The sequence below is a fragment of the Meleagris gallopavo genome, chromosome 5, assembly GCF_905368555.1.
Source record: "Meleagris gallopavo chromosome 5, MGAL_WU_HG_1.1, whole genome shotgun sequence".
In the NCBI taxonomy this organism is placed as follows: domain Eukaryota; kingdom Metazoa; phylum Chordata; class Aves; order Galliformes; family Phasianidae; genus Meleagris; species Meleagris gallopavo.
The window spans coordinates 29,641,930-29,666,062 of record NC_139408.1 but is presented as its reverse complement, the minus strand read 5'-3'; the positions used below and the strand labels follow the sequence as shown (position 1 = coordinate 29,666,062).

Here is a 24,133-nt window from a genome sequence, read left to right as displayed (position 1 = left end):
AGGATGAAAGAGGGTTGGTATGAATGGATAGAAAGGACTACAAAATAGAGATTTTGTAGAGAGAGAATCCTGAAGACTTAAAAGTTGGACTTGGTGACCTATATGATAATTTTAGCTGAACCCATATCAGTTACCAAAAAAAAAAAAAAGGATCTTCTTACCTGTTTTTTTACTGACTAGATGGCTGATAAATTTAAACATCCTTCTCTATTTCTGACTTCAAAACCTAACAACTTGATTATTCCAAAATTATGTGGCCTAGAAAGAGTAAGCATCAAACAGGTGATTAATATCATCAGATGTGATGGAATAACTAAAAACCAGCAGAGATCTGTGAAAGAAGCTAATTGCCTGATTCAGGTATGCATTCTCAGAGACAAGAAAACAGCAGTGAAAAGTTACACCATATGAGAGAGACTGTAGGAAGGTATGGACATCAGAGATATATAAATATAATAACAGTGGTTTCATTTCCTTCTACTCCTTATGCAGTCTACAGTATTAAATTGTTTTTGTTGCAATTTGTCACTGAGGTTATCCATTGATGACTCCCTTTCATTTTACTCATTTCTATCCTCAGCCCTACTACTCACTCACCTAATCCCTCCAGCACTTCCATACCTTATCTTGCTCAGACCTTCCCATAGGGAAAAGTCTTTTCAGCTTAACTTTATTTTTCTGAAAACATTTTTTTTGTCCTTTCCTATTTGCTTAACTCTAAAAATTCCCCAGCAGAGCACTTCTAACACCTAATTATTTACCAGTGCCACCATGCCAGCATGGTTACTATCTCCCTATGCATCTTCATTACCCTTGTGTTCCTTTTCTGCTGATGGATTCTGAAACAGTGACTTCCTCAAATTTTCCAGAGACCATTTCTGAAATCTTGACATCTCTTCTACACAGCATTGTAAGAAACAACACCATGACTCACTGTCTCATTACATTGCAAAACTTTAATGTCTTTAACAATATGTAGAGTGCCTCTTAAGATATTAAAAATGTAACAGCTTGTGTGATTGAACATCTTATGAAACAATAGTTGTTTTGATTGCATTTAGAAATGTCACAAGAGTACATTGTCCTAGAACACATGTGTTTTATTTATGTTCAGAATGACAGAAACAGTTATGACAATGCAAAAAGAGAACACAAATAATTTGATGGATTGCTTTACAAGTGTTTCAAGGTATATCTAATGGAAGTCTGTGCTATTTAATGAGCTGCTTTCTTTTTCTCTTTTTTCCTTTTATCTTTACAGCTGTCTCCAAAAGATATACAGAAAGCAATATGCAAGAGTGCTAAGATTTTGATGACAATTGATCAAGAAAAAGAATGGAAGTAAATCTATTCGGCAATTCTACTGTTATAAATAGTTCGTCCATCAACCATAAACAGTTAGAAGGGCATAGCCTCTGGGAAGTTATTACTATTGCCACTGTAACTGCAATTGTAAGCTTAATAACCATAGTGGGAAATGTTCTTGTAATGATATCCTTCAAGGTTAACAGTCAGCTCAAAACTGTTAACAACTATTACTTGCTCAGTCTTGCCTGTGCAGACCTCATCATTGGAATATTTTCTATGAACCTCTATACCTCTTATATACTCATAGGCCATTGGTCTCTTGGAAGCCTGGCGTGTGACCTGTGGCTAGCGCTGGATTACGTAGCTAGCAATGCTTCAGTCATGAACCTCCTAGTCATCAGCTTTGACAGATATTTTTCTATCACAAGGCCTCTGACATACAGAGCTAAACGCACGCCCAAAAGAGCTGGCATCATGATCGGCCTGGCTTGGCTAATCTCCTTCATTCTATGGGCACCTGTAATATTATGCTGGCAGTATTTTGTGGGTGAACGAACAGTACCCCCTGAGGAATGCCAGATACAGTTTTTATACGAGCCCATTATCACTTTTGGTACTGCAATTGCTGCTTTTTACATTCCAGTGTCAGTGATGACCATTTTATATTGCCGCATCTACAAAGAGACTGAGAAACGTACCAAGGACCTTGCTGAACTTCAGGGTTCTGAGTCTGTGGCCGAATTTGAGACGATAAAGCCTCGAAAAGCTTTCCTGAAGTCTTGCTTCAGTTGCAAGCAACAAAACTTAGTCAAAAGGGAGAGATGTCAGGCTTCCTGGTCTTCATCCAGTCGAAGTACATCAGCTACAGTGAAGGCATCCCAGGCAGTGAGCACGTGCACTGAGTGGGCTAAGGCTGACCAACTGACCACCTGCAGCAGCTATGCATCATCAGAAGAAGAGGACAAACTTGCCACTGATCCTGTTTTCCAAGTAGCTTACAGGAGTCCATCTAAAGGTAAGGAAGAAGAGTTTAATGAAAGGGAAAGTAAGGATATTGTTGTCAAAGACCAACCTGAAGAAAATGATTTTGAGACCCAGCAATACTTTTTGTCACCTGCCATCGGCCAAAAAAGTAAAAAATGTGTGGCATACAAATTCCGCTTGGTGGTTAAGGCTGATGGCACTCAGGAAGCCAACAATGGTTGCCGTAAGGTAAAAATAACTCCTTGTTCTGCTGCTGTGTCGAAGGATCCTTCCATCAAAAGCATGGATCCAAATATAAATAACCAAATCACCAAAAGGAAAAGGATGGTTCTTATAAAAGAACGTAAAGCAGCACAGACTTTGAGTGCCATTCTTTTGGCTTTTATCATCACATGGACTCCCTACAATATAATGGTTTTGATCTCCACATTCTGCTCGGACTGCATTCCTCTGACATTGTGGCACCTTGGATATTGGCTATGCTATGTGAACAGCACTGTTAATCCCATGTGTTATGCTCTCTGTAACAAAACTTTCAGGAAAACTTTTAAGATGCTGCTTTTCTGCCAGTGGAAAAAGAAAAAAGTGGAAGAGAAACTGTACTGGCAGGGCAATACTCGAATGCCATAACTACTCCTACATAAGAGATAAATGGAAAAATAAATATTAACATAGCCTAGTAAAGGACTTTTAATTCTGTATTTTCAAAGCTGTTGTTTTATATGTCTATGTGTTAAAAAAAGTAGTCAGCAAAAAGTGATATTTTGCATGAAAGTAGGGTGTTTGGGATAAAGAAGTCAGTGGTTGCTGACAGGGTGTTCATGATTATGCAGTAGATCTGCATTAAAATTGTTGTGTTTGGGTTCTTCTGTCGCTTCTTTCAGCCTGAGAAATTGTAGTGTGTCTTATAAACTTCTAGGAATTAGCGTGTGATTATCATCCAGGCATCAGGGCAGGTTATCCAGCCTATCTCCTTTTAGCGCAGAACTGTTTTTCCCTATAGTTCCTTTCCTCCTTTCTGCTGTATTGTCTATTTATTTTTCAATGGAGCAAGCAATGGAACATGTACTACTTCTGTTTTGAGACTTTTCCACATGCTATGGAATGAAACAAGGACTATTTAAAGAGAGAAATACCATTATCCTCAACACTAAATGATTCTTACTACTCCAAAAGAATACACTTAATACAGGAGAATGTAATACTGAGAAAATTTGCACTTTAAGATGTCTTTCCTGGGGAGACAGATGAATGGCTCATAGGGAAGGAAACAGATAATGTATTTCATTTAAACAGAATCCAATCCCCATCTCAGTTCCATCCTGCAAGTCAATGTTATCTAAAAATGGTGATAGTTAGCAGATATCTATGAATTTGTATTTCTTCATTTCCTAATGCCTCAGAAGGATATATTTTAAATGTATGCAGTAGTGACAATAGTACTGATCAGAACTGACTATAAGGATGAGCACAGTTTGTCTATTTTACAGTGCGGGATATAAGTCAAATCCTTTTTGCAGTCTTTCTATTGCACTCCCCCTTGCAAATGCATGCACAAAAATGTGCATCAATTCACCTATCTATCACAAAATTATTGGAAGCCACGGCAAAATTGGTATTTCTGAAAGAAGAAATATTTTTTAAGTACTTCTCCATTATTTATATAAAAGTATTGTTCTTCCATAGCACTTGTATCTCTAAATATCTTTACAAATATTAATCAGCATTAGGTGTTTGGAAACAGAAGTTTCTCAGTCCAGCAGAACCTTGTCTGCTATAGCACTGGGGCTGGAGACAACCCCACCTGGGGCTGTGGCTCCTGGGACTCCAGGTACAGCTGCAGCAAGCTGATCACCTGTCCAGTAGCTGACGTTTGCCAGGGCTTCGAATGTGGTAATGACATTCATGTGCTTATCTGCTATCTGTGTTAGACTAGCAGAAGTCATGCACCTTTGACCAAATAAGTATGTGAAGGCGAGGCTTCTTTTAGCACAAAGCCACTGAATGGAAACGATGCCTGGCTCATAGTGGTAGAAAAATATGCTAGTGGTGACAGGATTCACGAGGAGTGAAATTTTAAAGTACATAAATACTTACAAGTAACAGAGAAAGAATTTCACACACCTCACTGAGTCCACCTCACAAAGTTCAGATTCAGTTCTAGCTTCTCTATCAAAATTCAGGGTGAGATGCTCTGAAGTATAAATTTGGGTCAACGTTTGTCTTTTTTAGCTATTATACACATTAGGGGGACATTGCAGCAGTGATTAGACCCAGGTGTATATTTCAGGGATTGTGTTAGTCATCCTGAACGTAACATTGCTCTCAGCAGAATCATTCATGTAATTTATTATTGTATCATCAGCATATTTCCCTGCAGATACATAATTCCTTCATGTCAGCAAACACAGTAAAGTAATTAATATTTTATATCCTCAATCTCCAGAGGGGAATACTGTCAGTGAAAGATTAGCAGTGTAGTAATATAAAAATATGTTCTCTGAGTTCACTTGATTGATTTTTTACCACACCACACTGTCCCCAATACTTTGTGTGTATTAGCATATGACTACTTATTAAAAGAATGCATTGGGCTTTTCAAATATCCTTTCATCAACTTTCCTCTGTCACTACCCAGAGCTTTTTCTGTGTGCAGTAACTACGTACACGTCAGTTATTATAGTATGTAACTTTATACTACATTGGTTCGGACATTCAGTAAACTGTCTTTGATTTTTAGCAAATGAATGCCCTCTGTGGCGCAAGCTGTAGTTAAAGGCAAAATTCATGAGATAGTAACTATACCTGCTACCTGTGACGTTGTTTCTAAAGTGAAGCATTGGCTTCTACTTACGAAATTAAATTGAATATATTTTGTTGGTTTTGGCTTCTGTTGAATTAGAATGCTCTGTAAATGTTTATGGATTCTGTGCTTAGTAAATATATTAGCATAGATGGTGATGGATGCAACAATTGTGAAATGTGTGCTCAAACTATGCTGCTAACACTTCACAGTGTGAGACGTTACACTGCCAAACCTGGGTACATTGTAAAGACCTGAAATTATGTTAAGAGGTGTTTGTCGCTTTATTGTTACGTGAGATGTTTACCCTTAAAAAAAAATAAGAAACCACAAAAACTCATTAGAGTGTGAGTTAGTATTTAGTTTCTTAATTTTATTTTGTTTTCTAGCTCTATAAAGGTTCCTTTAAATATGTTGTGGGGCTTCTGCAATGTAAAACAATCTCATTATCTGTATTTCTCTTTTAATGAACCTTTTACTGATCCTTTAATTAATTATGGTCGTGGACTTGTGAAAAGAACTTTTTGTTAAAATGCAGTTTATTTATACATACATATGCATATATTTGTCTATATATCTATGTATGTATTATCAATATAGTTGTATAAACATCATACATCTCCAATTAAGCTTTTCAGAGACCTTGCACATTTAAATATTTTTGAATATTGAATTTTCCCACAAAGGAAACAGAGGTATTGTTTTTGTCTCTCCTTTTTTATATAAGCAAGTCTCCTTGTGTATCTCAGAAACCCACTCATTTTACATAAATATACTTTGTAAAGACTCGAAAGAGTTCACAGAACTGGGGAAGGCTGAAATCTAGAGATAAAGTGAAAATGCAACAAAAACCTGTAAAATAGAATACAACATATTTTTCCGTTAACTTAATTCTATAATTTAGATCATGTTCTAATTATAATTATTCTATGCACTTCAATTAACAATTGCTGTTAATTGCTGAAAAGTATTTTTGTACGTGGAGTTTTGTTCCTCAACCCAGTTGTACCCATAGCATGAACAGCATTGGTTTATACAGACTTGCAGAGATGTATTGAAGCAAAATCTTTAATTGTACTTCCTTTACACCCTATGTATTCTGTTCCAGTTTTAGAGCTGAGCCTCATGAAAAGTCCCAATTTCTACTATTAATTATTTAATGAATTATTTCTGATCATTTTATCTCCTACACAAAGCATTTTAAGAAATCCGTATCATTGCCTCCTTGTCAAATTCTACACATGATCTATGTCAAATTAATTGAACTAATACATCTTAATGCAAACATCCCTAAGGACAGTCATACACCTGAAAGAATAAATATGGCACTGGAAGGTGGTAAGTATATTAAATCTAAATCAGAAGTCATTATAACAATTAAAAAATCTGACATAAGTCTGGAAGATAGTGTTTTCTCTTAGAACACAATTATTATGGAATTGGATACTCAGTTTGAAACTCAGAATTGAATGCCTGCAGACTGTCACTAGATTCTGTATTTTGAATAGAATTTTGTAAAAACAGTTCCTTACCTTTAGTAGGAAAGAGTTTCCTATCAGCCCTTCACAGTTTGGGATTTCTAAAATCTTCATATGGAATAAGAATATGGACATCACTTTCCTCAAATTACTCTGTCATATTACACTCTGACATAGGCACTTCTACCCACTCTAGATTATTTGCTTTAGGAAAACAAAAAAAAAACAGAATTACGTATTTTTCTGCTGGGATTAATTTTCTTTACTTTCTATAGAGATAGGAGTAATATGAAGGAGTCATATATCACCGGGTATTAGGAAACCAAATGACTTTCCACAGATGTTCATAACAGATGAGCTGGAGTTACCATTTTCTGTATACTCAGTGGCTTCTCCATTTGAAATGTACTTCCAAACCTAAGCTCCAAAACAGCACATCTTTCTCTTTGAATGCTCTAAGAAAGAAGTGTTGATGAGTGGATTGGAATATTCCTAATTATTTTCATCTTCAATCCAGCTCTTAGAGTAGTTTCATTTAGAAGCATGGAACGTACCACTCCATGACTTCCATTAAAAAGTCAGTGCTTGAACTGTGTTAATGTTTGTCATGTTTTTGTCTGCAGATCTATTAAAACCATTTATTACTATATGTTAATCTAATTCCCATACTGGAATTCAGTGTCAGCAGAAGTCTGCAGGACTCCAGTTAACACTAAAGCGTGCCTCCAAAATTGGACAGCTGGATTTGGGCTGGTGGTGCCTGAATTGTTCATGGAGCATATCTCCACAAGTCCTTTCCTATAAAACCCTCCAAGCAGGATGAGCGAGCTGCAGAGCAGGTTATTTGCCTTTGAGGATCAGATACAGCCTGCTGATTTTCAGTTGTGTGTTTCCACGTCAAGATTATTTGCACCGTTTTTTGGCAGTACTGTTAGAATCTGTCTATCTAGATGGGAACTTGATGGGTAAAAGCTACGGGAGACTTGGCGATTTTCTTGTATCTTCATTACAACCTTTGGAGGTTTCCTGACGCAGTTGCAGCAGAATCCACATTATTTGACTTGATTACATCAATTCAATTCATAAATTCATTCACTTCTTCCTCTATTATACTTCTTTTTTTTAATCACAATTTGAAGGCAAAACATTAGCTGCTGCAAAATATGCACATACACTATATTGGCCTCACTTGCACAACTCACTGTATCTCTTTCTGAAAGTGTTACAGTGCAACATAAAAAATAAAATTTTCTTTCATGACTTTTCAATTTTCCAATTAATTTATCTTCTTAAGTAATCATGCCAGTCTTGGTCTTCTCTAAACACAGTACAATTTATTTGTCTCTAAATTAATGTTCATGGAAATGACAAGATCCCATTTTTTAATTAAAAAGCAGAACTTTGCCAGTATCTGTTGCCTGAGTTCCTGCAACTGAAAATCTACAATAAAATACAAGATATTCTAATTATTATCCTGGAAATTTGTAGAATACAAGAATGAGAACTATGAAGTAGTAATTCAGCTATTCCAATTATATTGGAAAGTGTGAAATAACCTCATCATTTGTATAAGTAAACAAGGTCTTCAAAGTTACCAATACTGAAATCCTTTTATTTACGATTTTAAAACAGATGAATTCATCATGAATTTAAAGGCTTTCTCTTTGTGTTACAATTGGGAAAAAAGGCACTGTTTAAATAAGCTCAAGGTACCAAAACAATTGAAGCCAGCATACGTAAAATAATGCCAACACTGTTCTTATCGCACAATGGTACTAAAATAATAATAATAATAAAAACTAAAAAAAAAAAAGCTTTAGTACTTCATGGAACAAGAGGAAAAACTGGAACTGTGGACTAGTAGCCCTTAATGGGAAAGCAGATGAGGCCATTAGCTCTGGGTGCTCTATTAAGAAGGAAGAAAATACTGTTCTGAGTAATTCATTAGATACGGAATCATTAAAGAAGCATTTGGAGGTAAGGCTCCTACCAAGTAAAAATATTAAAAGATCTTTCACTAAAGGTAAAAAGGAAAGGCTTTATGCTACTCTATGGTACACAACGCTCTCTGATAAGCATTATGTAAATATAGGTACTTCCCTTGAAATTTCCTTCCTGCATAATTTGTGAAGACGTGCAGTTAATGATGAACATTCATCCTGGAGCAAAACCTTCTAAAATTCATGTGTACGTATGTGTATCTGCTACATCTCCCAGATTTCACACCTAACTCCTCTTATGGCCAAAATACTATAAAATGGGTAGTGTAAAATCTTTTGTTAGAGGTCATCTATTCTCATTTTTGTGATTGGTAATATCTATATGGTTTAGGTCCAGTCCTGGACGTTATGTGATCACAAAGCCCTTGCAAAGGCTAAATTTGTCATCACAGTTATTATTTCATATTTCATTAGTGTGATTTTACTTCGGTCACTTGACAAAGAATCCATGATCCATTTAAAGGATACATGGCTCACCTACAGTTCCTCCTTCTGACACGGACAAGTGTTAGTTGCATACAATGGGCTGTGTTCAACGGGTTTGACCATCATCCATGAAAACTTGCACAAATGCTTCTTGTTGCAGTCCTTTTGCCAGTATATCACGTTCCTACGGTTTAGATTTGCCCCAGCACATGCGTCATACCACCATCCTCCCCCAGGAACACCATTGTGTTCTAGTTTGGCACAATTCTGAAAGTAATTGTCATTGTCTCTGTCTTTGGTGGTGAACTTCTGGTTGTCATGGAGGTAAGCTTCTGTGTCCAGAGTCAGAGCATCAGTAGCATTGCCTTCGTATAGGCCAACCCTGATTCGGTACTGAGCTTCTTCATCTTCAATACGGAATGGTTCGTACTGTCCCCATTTGATTTCAGCATTTAGGTCTACAAGTTTAACTCCAAGTACATACTGCACAGAGCCACCAGTTAATTGATGCATGTACTCATTTCCTAACCAGTGGTTGTCATGAACAGAGCCAAACCCATATTTGTAATCCTGCCACGTCCTATCAAAGTCGACAGTACTGTTGGCTGTAATGTGCTGGATTACTGTCCAGCCACCATCCTGCATGTTACAAGAGACAACAATTGGGTCTTCCTTTGGTTGGATGATGTAAAGACCATCTCTGGAATTTCCTCCGGAGCGCTGAAAAATCTCAAAACAATCCCTTAGATAGTCTAAGGGGAAAAAAAAAAAAAAAAAAGGAGTTATAAATTAAATTTCTGTTCAACTTTTTTTTTAAACTCTGCCCTCCAGAGTATGTGCACGATTGCCTTGATCTGGCTGGAAACTGACTCAGACTGACTTCAGCCCAACTGGAAGGCATGCACTTGGCAAAAAGGGGATGATTTGAGGGCAGAACACACTGGAAAGTTCCTAAAAGATTTTGTTATAATTTGTAAAACAGAAGAGTGATTTTATTTATAGTGGAAGTATGGTTGTAAAGCCAAAATGTACAAACACACTCTTCCTTTTCCTCCAATTCAAACAGTCACTCACTTGCTCCTAAGAGGCATGTGATTATACTTGCAAATACTTTTCATTTGTATTTTATTAACAAAGAATTTTTAATTTATATTTAACAAAGACTTAACCATTTTATGTTTCTATTGAAAAATTTCTTAAAGACCACCTGTGATGTAATATGACGGTTTTTCAGAGCTAGGAAATTCTAAGCTCTGTCCTGACAATAACTGATAGGAATTTAGATATTGTATTTAAAACTCAGTTGCTTTGCTTTCACCAGAAGCATTCTTCTGGGAAGCTAGAATATTTCAGGGAAAGCACAGTCTTTTTTTTTTCCAAAAATTGTCAAAAAACAACAAATGAAAAATATTTCCAAATATAAAAATAATAAAAACTCAGAAAAAAAAAAAAGTACTTTTCCTTAACAAAAGCATTGACTAGAGACTCCCTGCTAATTCTTTACTGAACAGATTCTTCTCTGGTTCTAAGCTGTCACGCACGATGAGGACAGCTAAATTTTTAATTAGCCTTTGTTTAGTTAGGGTAAATTCTGTTAGGCTAAAAACATTCTGTTATTATTTTGTGTAAGATAAATCTTCTTGTTCTCAATTGTTTTAGAAACTTTTCAGCTGCAAATTTATCTCCTAGAATGTGAATTAAATTTATGCATCGTATTGCAGATGGCCTTACATGGTGCCTCTAATTAATCAGTAGTCTTTTTAGAAACAATTCTGCTGATAAATTCAATGATAGAACTTGTAACATTCATTTCCATTAATCTAGATTTCAATCTTTGGATCTTTGTAACTGTTAAGTCCTAACCTTGAAGTAAAATCTGGAATTTCATACTTTATTTTTTATCCCATCAATATTACTTAAGAATATCTGATTTTTATTTCTGTAACATTCTGGCTCTTCATATTGACATTTCTCTACATTATGTAAAGAATGAAATTTTATCAGTATATTCCTACTGCTGTTTCAGTATACTTAGTAATACTAATACTTAGTAAGTATACAGCTAGAAGCAAACATTTCCAGACTCACTTGACTTTACTCTTTACTTTTCTACCTAAGTCTTCGCCCTTTTCAGTTTTTACTGAAATTACAATGCCTTCTCTGATTGAATATCAGCATATGAAGAACTGTACTGCAGTCTTTGAAAAGTCCAGCTGGACTAAACTTGTTGAATACTATTATGCATAGTATCCTCATTGTGTTAAATATAGCCTTTTATATCTGATATTCAGACATTTTCTGGTGCTCTAAGCCACTCAGGGCAGATTTACAGAAGTATATAGGCTTTCTGAGGTCTTACTTCCAGGCTATTCATTGCCACATAGAATCTCCAGCCATGAATAAAATACTTTTCTCAATACTATTTGCAAGAAATTATCACACATTCTGAAAGAGAAGGACTTCAAATGCAGTCATATAAAAACTGGACCACAGTTTTCAGAGCATTCCCCTGGTAGACAGTCTGACTCCAAATCTGATCCTGCAAGTTTACAGAATGATCATTTAAGTAGACAGAGGTCTTCAAGCCAGCAATATACACAGCAACACTTACATTTACCCAGTGAATGTTATTCATGCAAAACAGAACAGCTTCTATCAACCAAATGAGAAAACTATTTAAGCTGGTTGTTGCAGGATTAATTTGAAAAGTGAATTTTATAGACCCTCAAATGCCAGCAGTCAAAGGAGGAAACTAAACCAAATACACTACTCATTTTTGTCTGCATTTTATATGGGATTTACTCCAGCAAATGTGTTAGAAAGCCTACCAAGTTGGACCTTGCAAGCTAGGTAGGGAGAGCAATGTCTCAGTTATAAGTATCAATGAGGTTCAGGTCCTGACATGACAGATGTAATCAAGACATGACTGTCAGTGAATAATTCTTAAAAGGCAACAAAATATTTTTTTTAGAAAAATATGTTTAACTGTTAATTCCTCTTGAATTAGGTGTCAGCTGAGCAAGAGATTTGAAGATTTGGAACTTTGGGATAGGATGTGTTCATATTTCAAAGCACTATTGCAGAGCAAACTTTCAAATATGCCAAAAATATTCCACAAAGCAATACAGTAAAGCACAGCACACACCCAGATTACTCACTCACCCTTCCTGAATACCTTTATCGTTGATGTTAGCCAGTCTATCATAATCTCTTTGAGACAGAAGGTGAGCATTAGCCAAGATCACTGCCTCTTTGGTGGTCACCGGCACAGTGCAATGGGAGAGCAAGATCAGAACAAATCCCGCTGAGCTCTTCAACAGCATCTTTCTTCAGAGTCAGCCCACCTGCAACAACCCACAGCTATAATACATACTGCAACTGAAAATGGAAACATTTATGACCTTCAGTACAGTTCTCTCTCTTTTAGGAAAAAGGTATTGAAACACGTGGTTTCAGTGTGAGCCTCTATCAAAAATGGCTTCTTCCATCTTTCAAGTGCATCTCCCTTTCCTGATGTTTCACAGTACTTCCAGTTGGTGGTTGTTCTGACATGGAGCCCTGTGTTGTGTCACTTGCACTGTACCTCACCTCTCTTACCTTGTGCTATAATAGACGAAGAAAAACAACCTAATTATCTGTAACAAAATGTAACAGAAAATAATGTAATGACATATCTTAAAAGGACGTCTTACATCTATCAGAAATGAAGTTTGCTTATTCCCTATGTATGTGAATAGTATTGAAGCAGAGGCACTGGTGGACAAAGCTGGCACAATCAGGAGCACTAGCTCTTCCAACTGTCCGTAGTTCAAACACTCAATCCCATGACTTTCTAGTACCATGAATATTCCCATACACTGGAGAATTCACTTCAGCAATTCTAGACTTGGTTTTGGATTAATTTCCATCCATAGCTATAAAGAACAGGTCACAGGCTTAACTCACAGGCTTAAATCAGATCTGGAAAAAAAGCCCAATAACAAAGCAAAAAGGAACTTTTCCACTTTTCTTCAGTCTCCTCAAGACACACAGGTGTTCAATATTTGGAATCTTTGAGTGCTTTGAGCCTCATTTTGTCCTCCTTTTTAGGTTACGTCTTTAGTAACTCTTCATCCAATACAGAAAGAAGTCTCAGGCTGTTATTGGGGTCCTCACCTAAGCATATTCCAGTCTGACTGAAGAAGTATTTTTGTATCAGTGAAAGCTCAAGCTGAATCAGAATAACATATCCCATGCTCTCCAAGGCCAAATTTGCTTAAAATTTAGCCAAACCTTTTAGATCAAGGCTGAGTATATATCTCTAGCAAGCAAGCTCTTTGGTCAGAGCATATTTCCTGCCAGCGTCAGCACAGAGCCTACACAGGCCAGCTCCTTTCTCCATAGAGGATTACACTGCAACAAAGCCACATTCCTTGTGAATCTAAAGATTCAGTAGCAGATCCAGTAAACAGTTTTCCAGAGTGAAAAAGTGTTGAGCACATTTTAAAAAATGTTCAAAATACATCACTGTAATAGAAGTCAGGCTTGAGAATTAGTTTTTGTACTTACCAGGCAGAAAACCAGCAAAACAGAATTTACTAATTCTGCTTACAGTTAAACAGTAATAATTCTGACTTACTATTAACATACAATTTCCTATTACATCCAAACTTGGTTATTTGACATTGAGAGATTGTAAATATATATATAATATATATATATATATATATATATATATATAACTTGCCATGAAATTTAGCACATGGTTTCCCCTACAGTATTTAAGTTCTGTTATTTGCATTTCCTACTGTCATGTACCCCCTTCACTGAAAGGCTTCTATTATTATTTTTAAAATTATTATTATTAGAAATGACTGTAAACCTAAACCTATCCCACCAACATCATAAAACTTTAGGAAATCAGTATTCCGATCTAAAGCTTGTAGGCTAGCTGTTTCTTTCTTCTAGCATTTTTGAGCAAGTCAGTCTTTTTTCTTTCCTTACATTTATAAAGTCCATTGAAATAATTTACAGATCCATTTAGTTCTAGAACAGAAATTGGTATTGTAAGTTATTAAGAAAGCAACTGAGGAAAACAGCAGGAAGATACCTTACCTTTTACAGTGAAGCTTGACAAAGAAACAAGTGCACACGAGTGTATGAGCTCATACTCTACAGTTGTACTTTGCCTGCTACTCAAGTTCAGGTGAATAAATCAGCTCCAACACACTATCTCAAATGTAGAAGCATAGCAAAATTGCATCTTCATTATTTCATACTGTACTTACTCTGGTGGACTTTGCTCTGACATATTACATCTGCAAATAAGAATATATGACTCATAAAGAACAAAGTTCTTCCATAAGGATTAAAATAACAGCATAACTAAATTAATTACTAGATTAATAAATAGATCAATTATTTTCCCAATTAATGAATAAACATGGCAAAGAAATTTTATTTCAGAAAATTATTTATGTTGCTTATACACCTGGAGGTAGATGCTGAAAAGTACTGTATCATTTTGCACCGGTAAATTGATGAGATGCTATATTGCTAATCACATTTAAAGTCCTATAGTCAACTTGTTTTTAAAGCATAAGGAACAAATCAATCAAACTGATCCCAAACCATGTTGTTCCTTCAGGATCATTCACATCAAAGCATGAAATTAAAACATGAAGTACTGCTTCAAAGCTATAAAAAGAGAAAAAGCAAAAGCAGAACGGGCTGGTCAAAAGGTTTCTATTTTAGTTTATTTGGATTATCAAGAGTTGATTAACATTCATTTACATCAAAAAGGTAATGAAGTAGATGAATTAATTGTCACCATATTTTCTTGTACCTGAAGGTTGTGTTATCTATCTGAATGACTTCTAGATGACGTCTAAACTAGAGTCAAGATGAGCCAACACTCCATGATCCAACCTGCAGCCCAGTTTGAGCACTTTCTACCCTGAAAAAAAAATTCCAATTAAAGTCCTGTGTAAGTTTTACTTGAGGATTTGTTCTATGCATAATTCCTGTTCAATTATTCATTCTCAGTGAAATCACAACATATGCAATATATTGCATACACAATTAAATACATACATTTAACAGAATGTATTATGAAAGATTTATCTATAACATTTAAAACTCATTGATATTTTTTTTCCTTTTTAAAGAACAAATAACGCTTTACTATACATGTGAATGACCACAAGGAGTCAGAGCAGTACCTTTTCTCTGGCACTGGTCAATCACAGAGAAAAGGTGAAGAACACACGTTCTATGCTCGTTGCATTATCACAGATTCATTGAATTGTTTGACGCTTAAAGGTCATCCAGTCCCCTGCAATGAACAGTGACACCCACAGCTAGACCTGGTTGCTCAGAGCCCTTCCCATTCTGACCTTGAATGCCTCCAACGATGGGATTTTCACCACAATGTATTTAACAAGTGATGCACAAGTAATTGCTTACCACTCCCCAAATGATGCCAAACTAGCCCCTTGAGCAGCAGAGAGATCATGAACTCCCAACCCCTTCAAAACTCTTTCCACTTGATGTCATATGGTACAGAATATCCCTCTGGCTTGTTTAAGTCAGCTGTCCCAATTCTGTTCTCTCCCAGCTCCTCGGATCCTTCACTGTGACTAGCCTTGTCTCAGTAGGCAACTATAAACATCAGTGTGTTATCAACATTGCTTTTCTCCTAGAACAAAAACATGGCATCATGCCACTCTGAAGAAAACAATTCCATCCCAGCTGAAACTAAGACACTGATATTCATGTTTGATGTGTCTAACTTCTGGTTAGTATTAAGCTTTATAGGTAGTGACTAGAGTATGAAAATACTGTGCTGTATCTTATTAAATAATAATACTTTGAAGGCATACAGATTTTGCTGAAATAACATACTAAGGAAGGGCAGAAGGCATCTTCCCACTCTGACAATTTAAAATATACTTCAGAAAATACCACTGACATTAGTGGTGGCAGGTTTCCTATCACCTAGCTATAAACTAGGATATATGTTTGTTTTGTGTCTTTGATTTCTGCATTTTCCATCACTATACCTTCTCCACTTTTTATTTACTACCTTCCTCTTTGCTTCTCTTTGATTTCCACACTTCTATCTGAACTGGCAGAGTAGAAATGAAGTGGGAAGCATTTAATTAGAAGAGAGCAGGTAACAGCAGTTGTTTACTTGTGCTCAGAAAGGCAGCTATTTACATAGATGAAAATTTTGAGCAACAAAAACCATTACATATTACACCTCAGTGGGCATGAGTGACAGGCTTGGTGAGGGGACTCTGCAAGGTGCAGGGAATGTACCATACCTGGTGGTGTGCTTGGCTGTGTGCCGCTGTGAAATGGGCCAGTTGCAGGGCAATTCTGGCATATGACCTGTCCTGCAGCTCTGCCAAATGAACCACCTTTCCCTAGGTTTTGGCTATGTCCTCAAAGTCCTGAGTTTAATTTCTGTAAGTGAGTAATTAGGCAGTTTTTAGTTAACATCATTTTCTAATTATAATAACAATTATACGTTTGTTCCAGCAAATACTGCAGTTGTTCTGAGTATCTATGATATTCTGCTCTCGGTCAAGTATTTTGAGAACATTTTTTTAGTCCTGAAAATTATGTAATCATGGGAAGGCAGGACTACTTTACATTGGTAAGGTTTTGTGTCATATACAGGTTTTAAAATAATTATGATATTGTTAGCCATGTTAATTAAGAAATTTAATGTCTCAACCCAGTGACTGCATATTCCTTCCCCATAATATGCTGAGGTTTCAATTATTCCTCTGAATCTGCTTGTCTTTAATTAGCAAACATTATTTTAATTATTCCAATGCAACTCTTCTTATTTTTAAGGTATTTTTAAATAGTTCTCTTTATTTTAAATAGTATTTAAACAAATATTTAAACAAATTAACTTACTCTTAAAAAGGGAGAATTTGACTGAAACTGAACAATTTATTTCTTCATCAGGCTCTGACATTAGTTGCAAAGACAACCTGGATACCATAGGACAGCTAATTGGACTGTTTTTGTAAGGGATGTGAAAAGCATTCCTATCTGACCCATACAGTGAAGTCATCAGCTCCAGCGAGGGCAAAGCAGCATTACTTTAAAAGTTAGTTTAGTTTACTTTAGTAGCTTGGGTACAAATATCAGCAGGTGCCAGTAAATATTATGGCATAGAGTTTGGCACAAGCTAGAAACTTGTGTATCCAGGTTCTTCAAAAGGCTTCAAACAGGGGATTTATGGATCAGTACTGTGACAGAAACGTGCAAATGCTAACTTTCATACAGCTATCTGTTCAGCAGAACAAGGAACTCAAGGGACAATGTTCTAGCAATGCGAACCACGTATAAAATATAAAAAAGATCTCAGTGAATAGTTACTTTCAACAAAAATTTTGATAGATACAGAAGACTGCTCAGCAGGGCAGAGGGAAGGACACGGGATGATCCCAGCTTTTAGAGACACTTCTGTGCCTTTGAACAACTTGAACTGGATTGCTTTGCAATCTTGACTAAATGCACTTGTATCTTCAAATAGGAACAGTTAAAAAAAAAGGTTTTTAACAATTTTCACTTGTTCCTCTGAGCTGGCAACAGCATGCAAAACATGAGATTGTCTAACAAAACAGAAACTAGTTATTTTAAACTGCTGAAATTCATGATATTTAACACTGTTTTCAATACAGCTTCTAAAGTCTTTTTTATGTATTCATTATTTGTGAGATGAACCATTATTTGGAGAAATGAGGACATCTATCCTTGACTGAACGTAAACCATACGAATGCTTGCAAGTCCCAGAGGACTCCAGTGGAGCATACTAGGAACCTGTTTTTTAAAAAGGAAGAAAAATAAGAGAATCAAAGAACAGGGAGATACATTTTAAAAACTTAAAAAAAAAACAAAAAAACATAATAATAATAATTTTCCCTCACAAAAGGTTGATAAGGCAGCGAAAAGTATCCAGCATAGATTTATCCAGAAAGAAAAAATTTTTTTTTCTATTTGATAGAGTAATGGTCCCTCTGGAAAACATGAGAATTAAGTATAATGTATAATATATTAAGTATACAATATTAAGTATATTGTAGTTGGACATTCAAACTTAACACACAAAACAAAATCCCTTTACTCTGGAATTTTTAAGGTTAGACATACATTAGAGAGGGATGCTATGGACAAGCTGAATTCAGTAACGGGCAAATCTTGATGTCAGTACAGCAGCTTTACCTCAGCTATCTGATCAAAAACAAATAAAAACAACAATAAGATCAGTTAAATTAACAGAACAAATATTCTATCCAACAAACAATTTTTAGCAGATCTCTGATTCAAATCAGTTAACTATACTGTTCAGTTTAAAACATTGTAGCCTAACCTTGAAACATGTGAGTCTAAAAATGATTTTCTCATTTGGGACAAGAAGCAGCTGGGAGCTTTGTCATGGCAACCATCTCATTTCCAAAGAGACTCCGTGACTTCTGCTGCTCTCCAGCAACCTCATAAATGGAATAGAACAGCGAAGAAAAACAAGAAACGGGAGGAGCTTTTCAGAGAATCATACAACCAGCAAGGTTCAAAAAGACCTCCAAGACCATCTACTCCAATCATCCACCTATCACCAATGCTTAGTACGCTTTATATTAAAGTCTATCACAACTAAAAAGGTGCAAAACAGCTGTATCTATGAAAGACAACACACAAATTTCTTGTAATACAGATTTGAGATTGAAAGAGGCAGAATTCTTCAGGTGTGTTGCTTTCCTACTAATAAAGCGGGCTGAAAGCAGGAGATTACTATTAGAGTCAGCTGAGATTTAAGTTGCCCAATGTGTCTGTGGCTCCTTGTGAAAAATGTCATTTCCTCCCCCCCCCCAAAAGGAAAAACTGTAAATAAGTTGTTTTTTAAATGTTTTCAGTGAACTCTGGTTGACTCTGTATCTTTCTGATATTCTCTTCAAAGTACACTTGCAGGGTTTGAAAAATTCTACAATAAAGTAAGACTCAAACACCTTACAAAGAAAGCACTGAAACGTGATCAGATCTTTCCATGACAAATGACCCCTCCACCATTAGCTGGTTACCTGGTGATAGAAATAATCGGTTTCTAACACTGAAGCACTTGAAAGCACAGCTGATGTACACAATTATCTCAGCCAGCACACGTTGAAAAGCATTTGTAGAGCGATTTCAACAAGACCTTTGTACTCCTCATAAAAATGAAGGGCAAATATATGTGGAAAAAAAACCTGTGTAAATAGCATGTGAAGAGAATCGGTAGGGAAACAAACTGAATCACAAGAGCGAATTTCAACAGTACAATGAAATCCAAGAACAATGAGTGGATTACAAGATGAGGTTTCTTAGGGAATATCGACCAAGTGTCTCTAGATTCACACGTGTCCTCTGTCAGGGACCCCTACAAAGCTACAACAGAAATTATTTTCATGAAAGGACTGTCTAAATACTTTCATCACATATACTGTGGTTCAATTCTCTGAAGGCTTTTAATAAATATGACAGTGAATGAAACACACATTCCACTATGCCTGTCTTTTAATAACTATTCCACCTCTCATTTGAGGTCCTTCTCTTTGTATAACAACAATATTTACTATTGAAAAAAATATAATCTCTTTAGGAGGCTTAATCTTGATCCCAAACTTAGACATTCTTTATCTTCATGGTGTTTAACTACCACTGTGAAGAAATTACGTCTGTATTAATGCAACTCTAATGTTTCACACCTGTCAAGTTGAAGCAATTTGAACCACACCTATGATGTAGATGATCAAGATGTGTAGGAACTCAAACATTCCTCTCTGCTCCCCAAAATTAGTACCAATGTTCAACATTTGATTTTATTCTGATTCCAGGTATGTGAACTCTTACTGATTATTTCTCAGGATTGTCCTTGCATCTACATATGATCAGCAGACCCATGCCTTGTGGGTCAGCCTTTGATCAGCCTTCGAGTTTGCACATCTTGCTCTCCCAACCTAAACTCAAAAGGAAACGCTACATGTGTATACTGGAAAGTTAGAAAAAGGCAGAAAGGAAAAAGAAAAAAAAATCCTTAAAAGATACCAGAGAGCTTTTCTAGTATTTTAAAAAATATATTCATTTAAATCTTCTTGAACTTTTTTCAAATTCATTTAACCACATTTTATATGAATTTACAGAACTGTACTCAGTGTTAAAGAAACAGTTCAAAATCAAATTTTGGTCAAAAAAATGACATGAAAGGTTTTCTTTCTTCTGCATATTCACAACCACTTGCCCTTGACTGAATGACAGACTTTAATTTTTATTCCTATCAGCCATGCAGAACCAAATACTTAATAAAAATGAGCTCAACTCCAATCTGTTTTTGTGCATCATCAATAAAAGAGATAACTGGTTAAGTTCCACTTGCGCAGAAAATTATGTTGCCATTAAATCTTCATAACCTTACTGGAAACAAAGCATTACACGAGTCACTGCCAACATAATTTGAAGGAATAATACAGTTCTAAAAGCAGACAGGCATTTCCTGAAGAATCTTTAGTATTTTTGATGATAGAGGATCTATAATTTCATATGGATTTTAAAACAAAAAGAAACAAAAATAAAAACACAAAAAACAACCCTATTTGTGACTTCAAAGAGCCTTCTACATTTCGTCTGGAAATAGACTAAAACTAAACACTGTTCCCACAGACACTTTTTTGAGTACAGTATCCTCACACAGTACTGAGTTTCAAACATCTCTTAAGATACGAGGTCCTGCCTTTGTGGACATTGAAATGGTTAAAGACTTCGATGTTCTTTTTTTCCACAACTGATATTAATTGCTTTTTGGCATTTAAAGTGTAATAACACATTTTTTTATTTAGTCAGTCCATAAGCAGTCTGTGAGTGAAGTTTGTTTGTTTTTTAATTTTTGCAAATACAGATATTTTTAATATATTTTTGCAAATATACTGGAACTGGAGTTATTTCAAAAAATATTATTAGGTATAAGTGCTCTAACGAGTGGACAGGTGCACATTTTATAACTCACTCACACACAGTTTGTATACAAAAATAAAATTCAAGTTGAAATCCTGTCAATTAAAAAAAATTAAATTTCAGTACTGCAAGTAACCCCAGTGCTGCCACCATACTTGTGTGGTTTTACAGTTTTCTTCATTTTTTAATCATTTTTCTTTTGTCCCTCACTGCTACACAATATAAACAATTAGGACAACTCATTACAAGAGAAATAAAGAAATCCATAGAATACTGCACAAAATGGAAAACAAACAACAGCAATAAAAAACAAAACCAGAAATACCCACAATCCTGAGAAAATCCAACACAACTCCACCACTCATTTTCATAGAATAACTGCAGGTACTATTTGGTTGACAATTTTCACACAGTAGCATAATATACATTGACAAATTTCCAGATGCAAAGGATGGTAACTGCACAACAGATGTTTCACAGTATGAAAAAGCAAAAGTACTATTGGTGTCCACTATGAGGAAAAATCCTTTACTTGCTTGCTTCCCAAATGTACAGGAAGTGCTCAGTACTATCTGACAGAATCACAGCTGCCGATAATATGCAACCTCTAGGCAATTACATCTCCCATAACAACTAAGTGGAGATGCTTAAATGGATCTCAGTGATGTGGTACACCTTCTTCTAAGTTAGCAAATACCATACATTTAAACTGCCTAGAGTTCTTAGGAAAACTTGATAGATGGCTACGTAAAAGGGCTTCTTTAATAAATATCTACAAAGAACACCACAAATGCTTAATGAAGGTACTCTCTGGATTTTCTTCAGTAAGCTCATAACCATTCTGTTTGAATATCTCACCTTCGTTACTAAACTGATCCTTAAATCTGTGAGATGAGCTTCTCATACTCCCTCTGTATATTTGCACAAAGCCTGAAAATTGCACCGTGACCCAAGATACCACCTGATTCTAGATCCCAATCCCTCATCAGAAATACAGATCTGAATCACAAACCAGCCTTTCTATTCAAAACAAAATCCACAGAGCTTATTAACAATTATCATCTCTAACGCATCGAAAAGATTAAAAGCACAACTAAATATTTTCATGGTTTAAACCAGGGATGCTAGATATCAATACATTAGCTTTCTCCTTAAATGTTAAGAAAGGAAACGTTTGTGATAAAGTCACTGAAAAAATTATTTCAAACTGCTCTGAATACCTTTCAGGCCATCTTATACAAATGATTAATAGCAAAAAAATGGCTTCAGCAAGATATACCCCCTCTTCTTTCTATGCAGTCTTTTATGAACTCATTTGAAGCTACCCACTTGTTCAGAATATGGCGAAATGAGCTATTAGATTACAGATCATTAAAGGTCGAGAAGTTGATTTAATGACTCACACTTACTGCCATAAACATGGAGTAGTACTGAAGAACAAGCTTTCCTGCTTGTTAAAAATGCACAACCAGGGGAATTGTGAACCGTATCCAATTCTGATTCACAAAGGAATTGCCTGGACTCTGATACAGCAGTTTTGGGAAAAAGAAAAGTGTTGACTATTCTATATGTTTCTTCTGAATTCTTATTAGAATCCCCCACCCTTCTTTTCCTCCCCATTCTGAGCTCTTAACAAAACAAAAAAAACATTTCATTGTCTGATTTCTCCACTCTCCCTTAAAACTGGATTGAGACCCTGAACAAACAAAATGAAAAAGGGAGAAATGTTCCTATTCTGAACTCTGTAAAAAGGCAAAACTTGTCATTATGATTAACTACTGAATAAACTGTGATTAAAACAAGCTAACACAATTTCACTGTCATATCATTCACTGTTAAGGAAAACTAACTCACTGCTTGTCTTTCCAAAACAGCAAAATAAAACTAATTGCTCCATCTTCAAAGAACTGCTCCACGTATTTCCCGTAAGTTCTTCAATAAGATGCTGCTGAAAGAAGTGGTTTGTTTTTTCAAAAGCAACATGACTTTTATTGCGCGCTCCTTTCAGTAAATCCTTCTAACAAGCATATCTGAAGGGGCTCTTGTATCTACTGGATGCATTTTATTCTGTATAGAAAAAAAGACCAATTAAACTAAAACAAAACAAAACAAAACTAGCAATAACAAAATGTCAGTTTGCTCACTTTGCAAGGACAAAAACTTTCTTTCATTACCCAAAAAACAACACTGGTTTATTTCTCATGACAGCTACTGCTGCCGTTTTAATTTGAAAAACATTAAATCTTGTGGAAGACAACTCATTTTTCACCTTCCCTCTGAAGCTACAGAGAAAAGACAAACTATATATATATATATATATATATAAATATATAGATAGATAGATATAAATCAAGCATGCTCAAAGAACAAAATTTGGCAACTGACTTTGCATTCCTTAAGAGAGCAACTTTGAACAATTTTAGAAAAGGAGTGGGACTCACCCTCCTAGTGTTTTTGAAGATTTTTCTCTCATTTTTTAAATTTTGTGCTCTATTTGGCCACAAATCATACCAGTGATAAGATAAATACACAGCACACAGAAAAAGTAGTGGGAGCCAAGTGTTGCAAACATTATACTGCTTTAAGAAAGGGAGTATCTACGCCAAATGTTTATCATGTTGTGTTGATACGTGGAATGCCTAATTAACTTGACAGAACTTAAAAGTCTTTCTGACGATAGATGATTTTTTTTCCTCCACAAAAGAATTACTCACAGAAACAGATCAGAGCAAAACACAGCAGTCGAAAAGTGGAAAAGTCCTTGAACAGAAGTGATTAGGCAGTAGTTTAAAAACAAAATGATTTTAGAACTTTTATCTGACAAGCAGATACATCAAATTACATAGTAAACCCACAACTCAGTTTTGAAAGGAGATTCGTTTCCAAAATTAACAGAAACATAAAACATTAAAGCCATCTTCACTGAGAACTATCATCTCTGAATTTGTTTTTATATTGCCTTACAATTAAGGCATCGTGACAGTTTGCTTCCCCACTTCCCCAAACTTTCACCCATCCCATAACCCTGCTCAAGTGACAACCTCTGGCGGCAGATGTGATGGATGCGTGTGGTCACAATAGCTGCTTCAAGGCACATTTGGGAGAGACAGGAAACAACGCAATAGCCAAGGGATAATTCAGCACACAGTAA

General features: G+C 35.7%; 2 protein-coding genes across 11 annotated transcripts; one reads left to right on the top strand and one right to left on the bottom strand.

Annotated features, from left to right (window-relative positions):
- Window positions 1–938: 938 nt before the first annotated feature.
- LOC104911167 (fibrinogen-like protein 1-like protein) lies at window positions 939–24,032 on the bottom strand. Of its 10 annotated transcripts, none has more exons than XR_014883583.1 (7): window positions 16,304–24,032; window positions 14,824–14,934; window positions 14,094–14,296; window positions 12,175–12,343; window positions 9,051–9,751; window positions 6,628–6,777; window positions 939–2,317 (listed from the first exon to the last, which is right to left on the bottom strand). XR_014883583.1 is itself a non-coding variant. In XM_085225049.1 (7 exons), the coding sequence occupies exons 6-7, from the start codon at window positions 12,320–12,322 to the stop codon at window positions 9,051–9,053; spliced, it is 849 nt and encodes a 282-aa protein (XP_085081175.1). In that variant the 5' UTR covers window positions 12,323–12,343; window positions 14,094–14,296; window positions 14,824–14,934; window positions 16,304–17,820; window positions 18,151–18,231; window positions 18,371–24,032; the 3' UTR covers window positions 8,158–9,050. The 10 variants fall into 10 exon arrangements, 9 of the variants coding, with proteins under 9 accessions (XP_085081173.1, XP_085081172.1, XP_085081175.1 ...); XM_085225049.1 differs by lacking the exons at window positions 939–2,317; window positions 6,628–6,777 and having other exon boundaries at window positions 8,158–9,751; window positions 16,304–17,820; window positions 18,151–18,231; window positions 18,371–24,032; XM_085225051.1 differs by lacking the exons at window positions 939–2,317; window positions 6,628–6,777 and having other exon boundaries at window positions 8,158–9,751; window positions 16,304–16,445; window positions 18,151–18,231; window positions 18,371–24,032.
- CHRM5 (cholinergic receptor muscarinic 5) lies at window positions 1,336–2,993 on the top strand. The gene has a single exon (XM_031553596.2). The coding sequence runs from the start codon at window positions 1,336–1,338 to the stop codon at window positions 2,920–2,922; it is 1,587 nt and encodes a 528-aa protein (XP_031409456.1). The 3' UTR covers window positions 2,923–2,993.
- Window positions 24,033–24,133: the final 101 nt, after the last annotated feature.

Coding starts and splice junctions, on each gene's coding strand:
- CHRM5 (XM_031553596.2), top strand. CDS start 1,336: ATGGAAGTAAATCTATTCGGCAATTCTACTGTTATAAATAGTTCGTCC.
- LOC104911167 (XM_085225047.1), bottom strand. CDS start 12,322: ATGCTGTTGAAGAGCTCAGCGGGATTTGTTCTGATCTTGCTCTCCCAT. Junction 9,752..12,174: donor GGCTAACATCAACGATAAAG/GTATTCAGGAAG, acceptor TTTTCCCCTTAG/ACTATCTAAGGGATTGTTTT.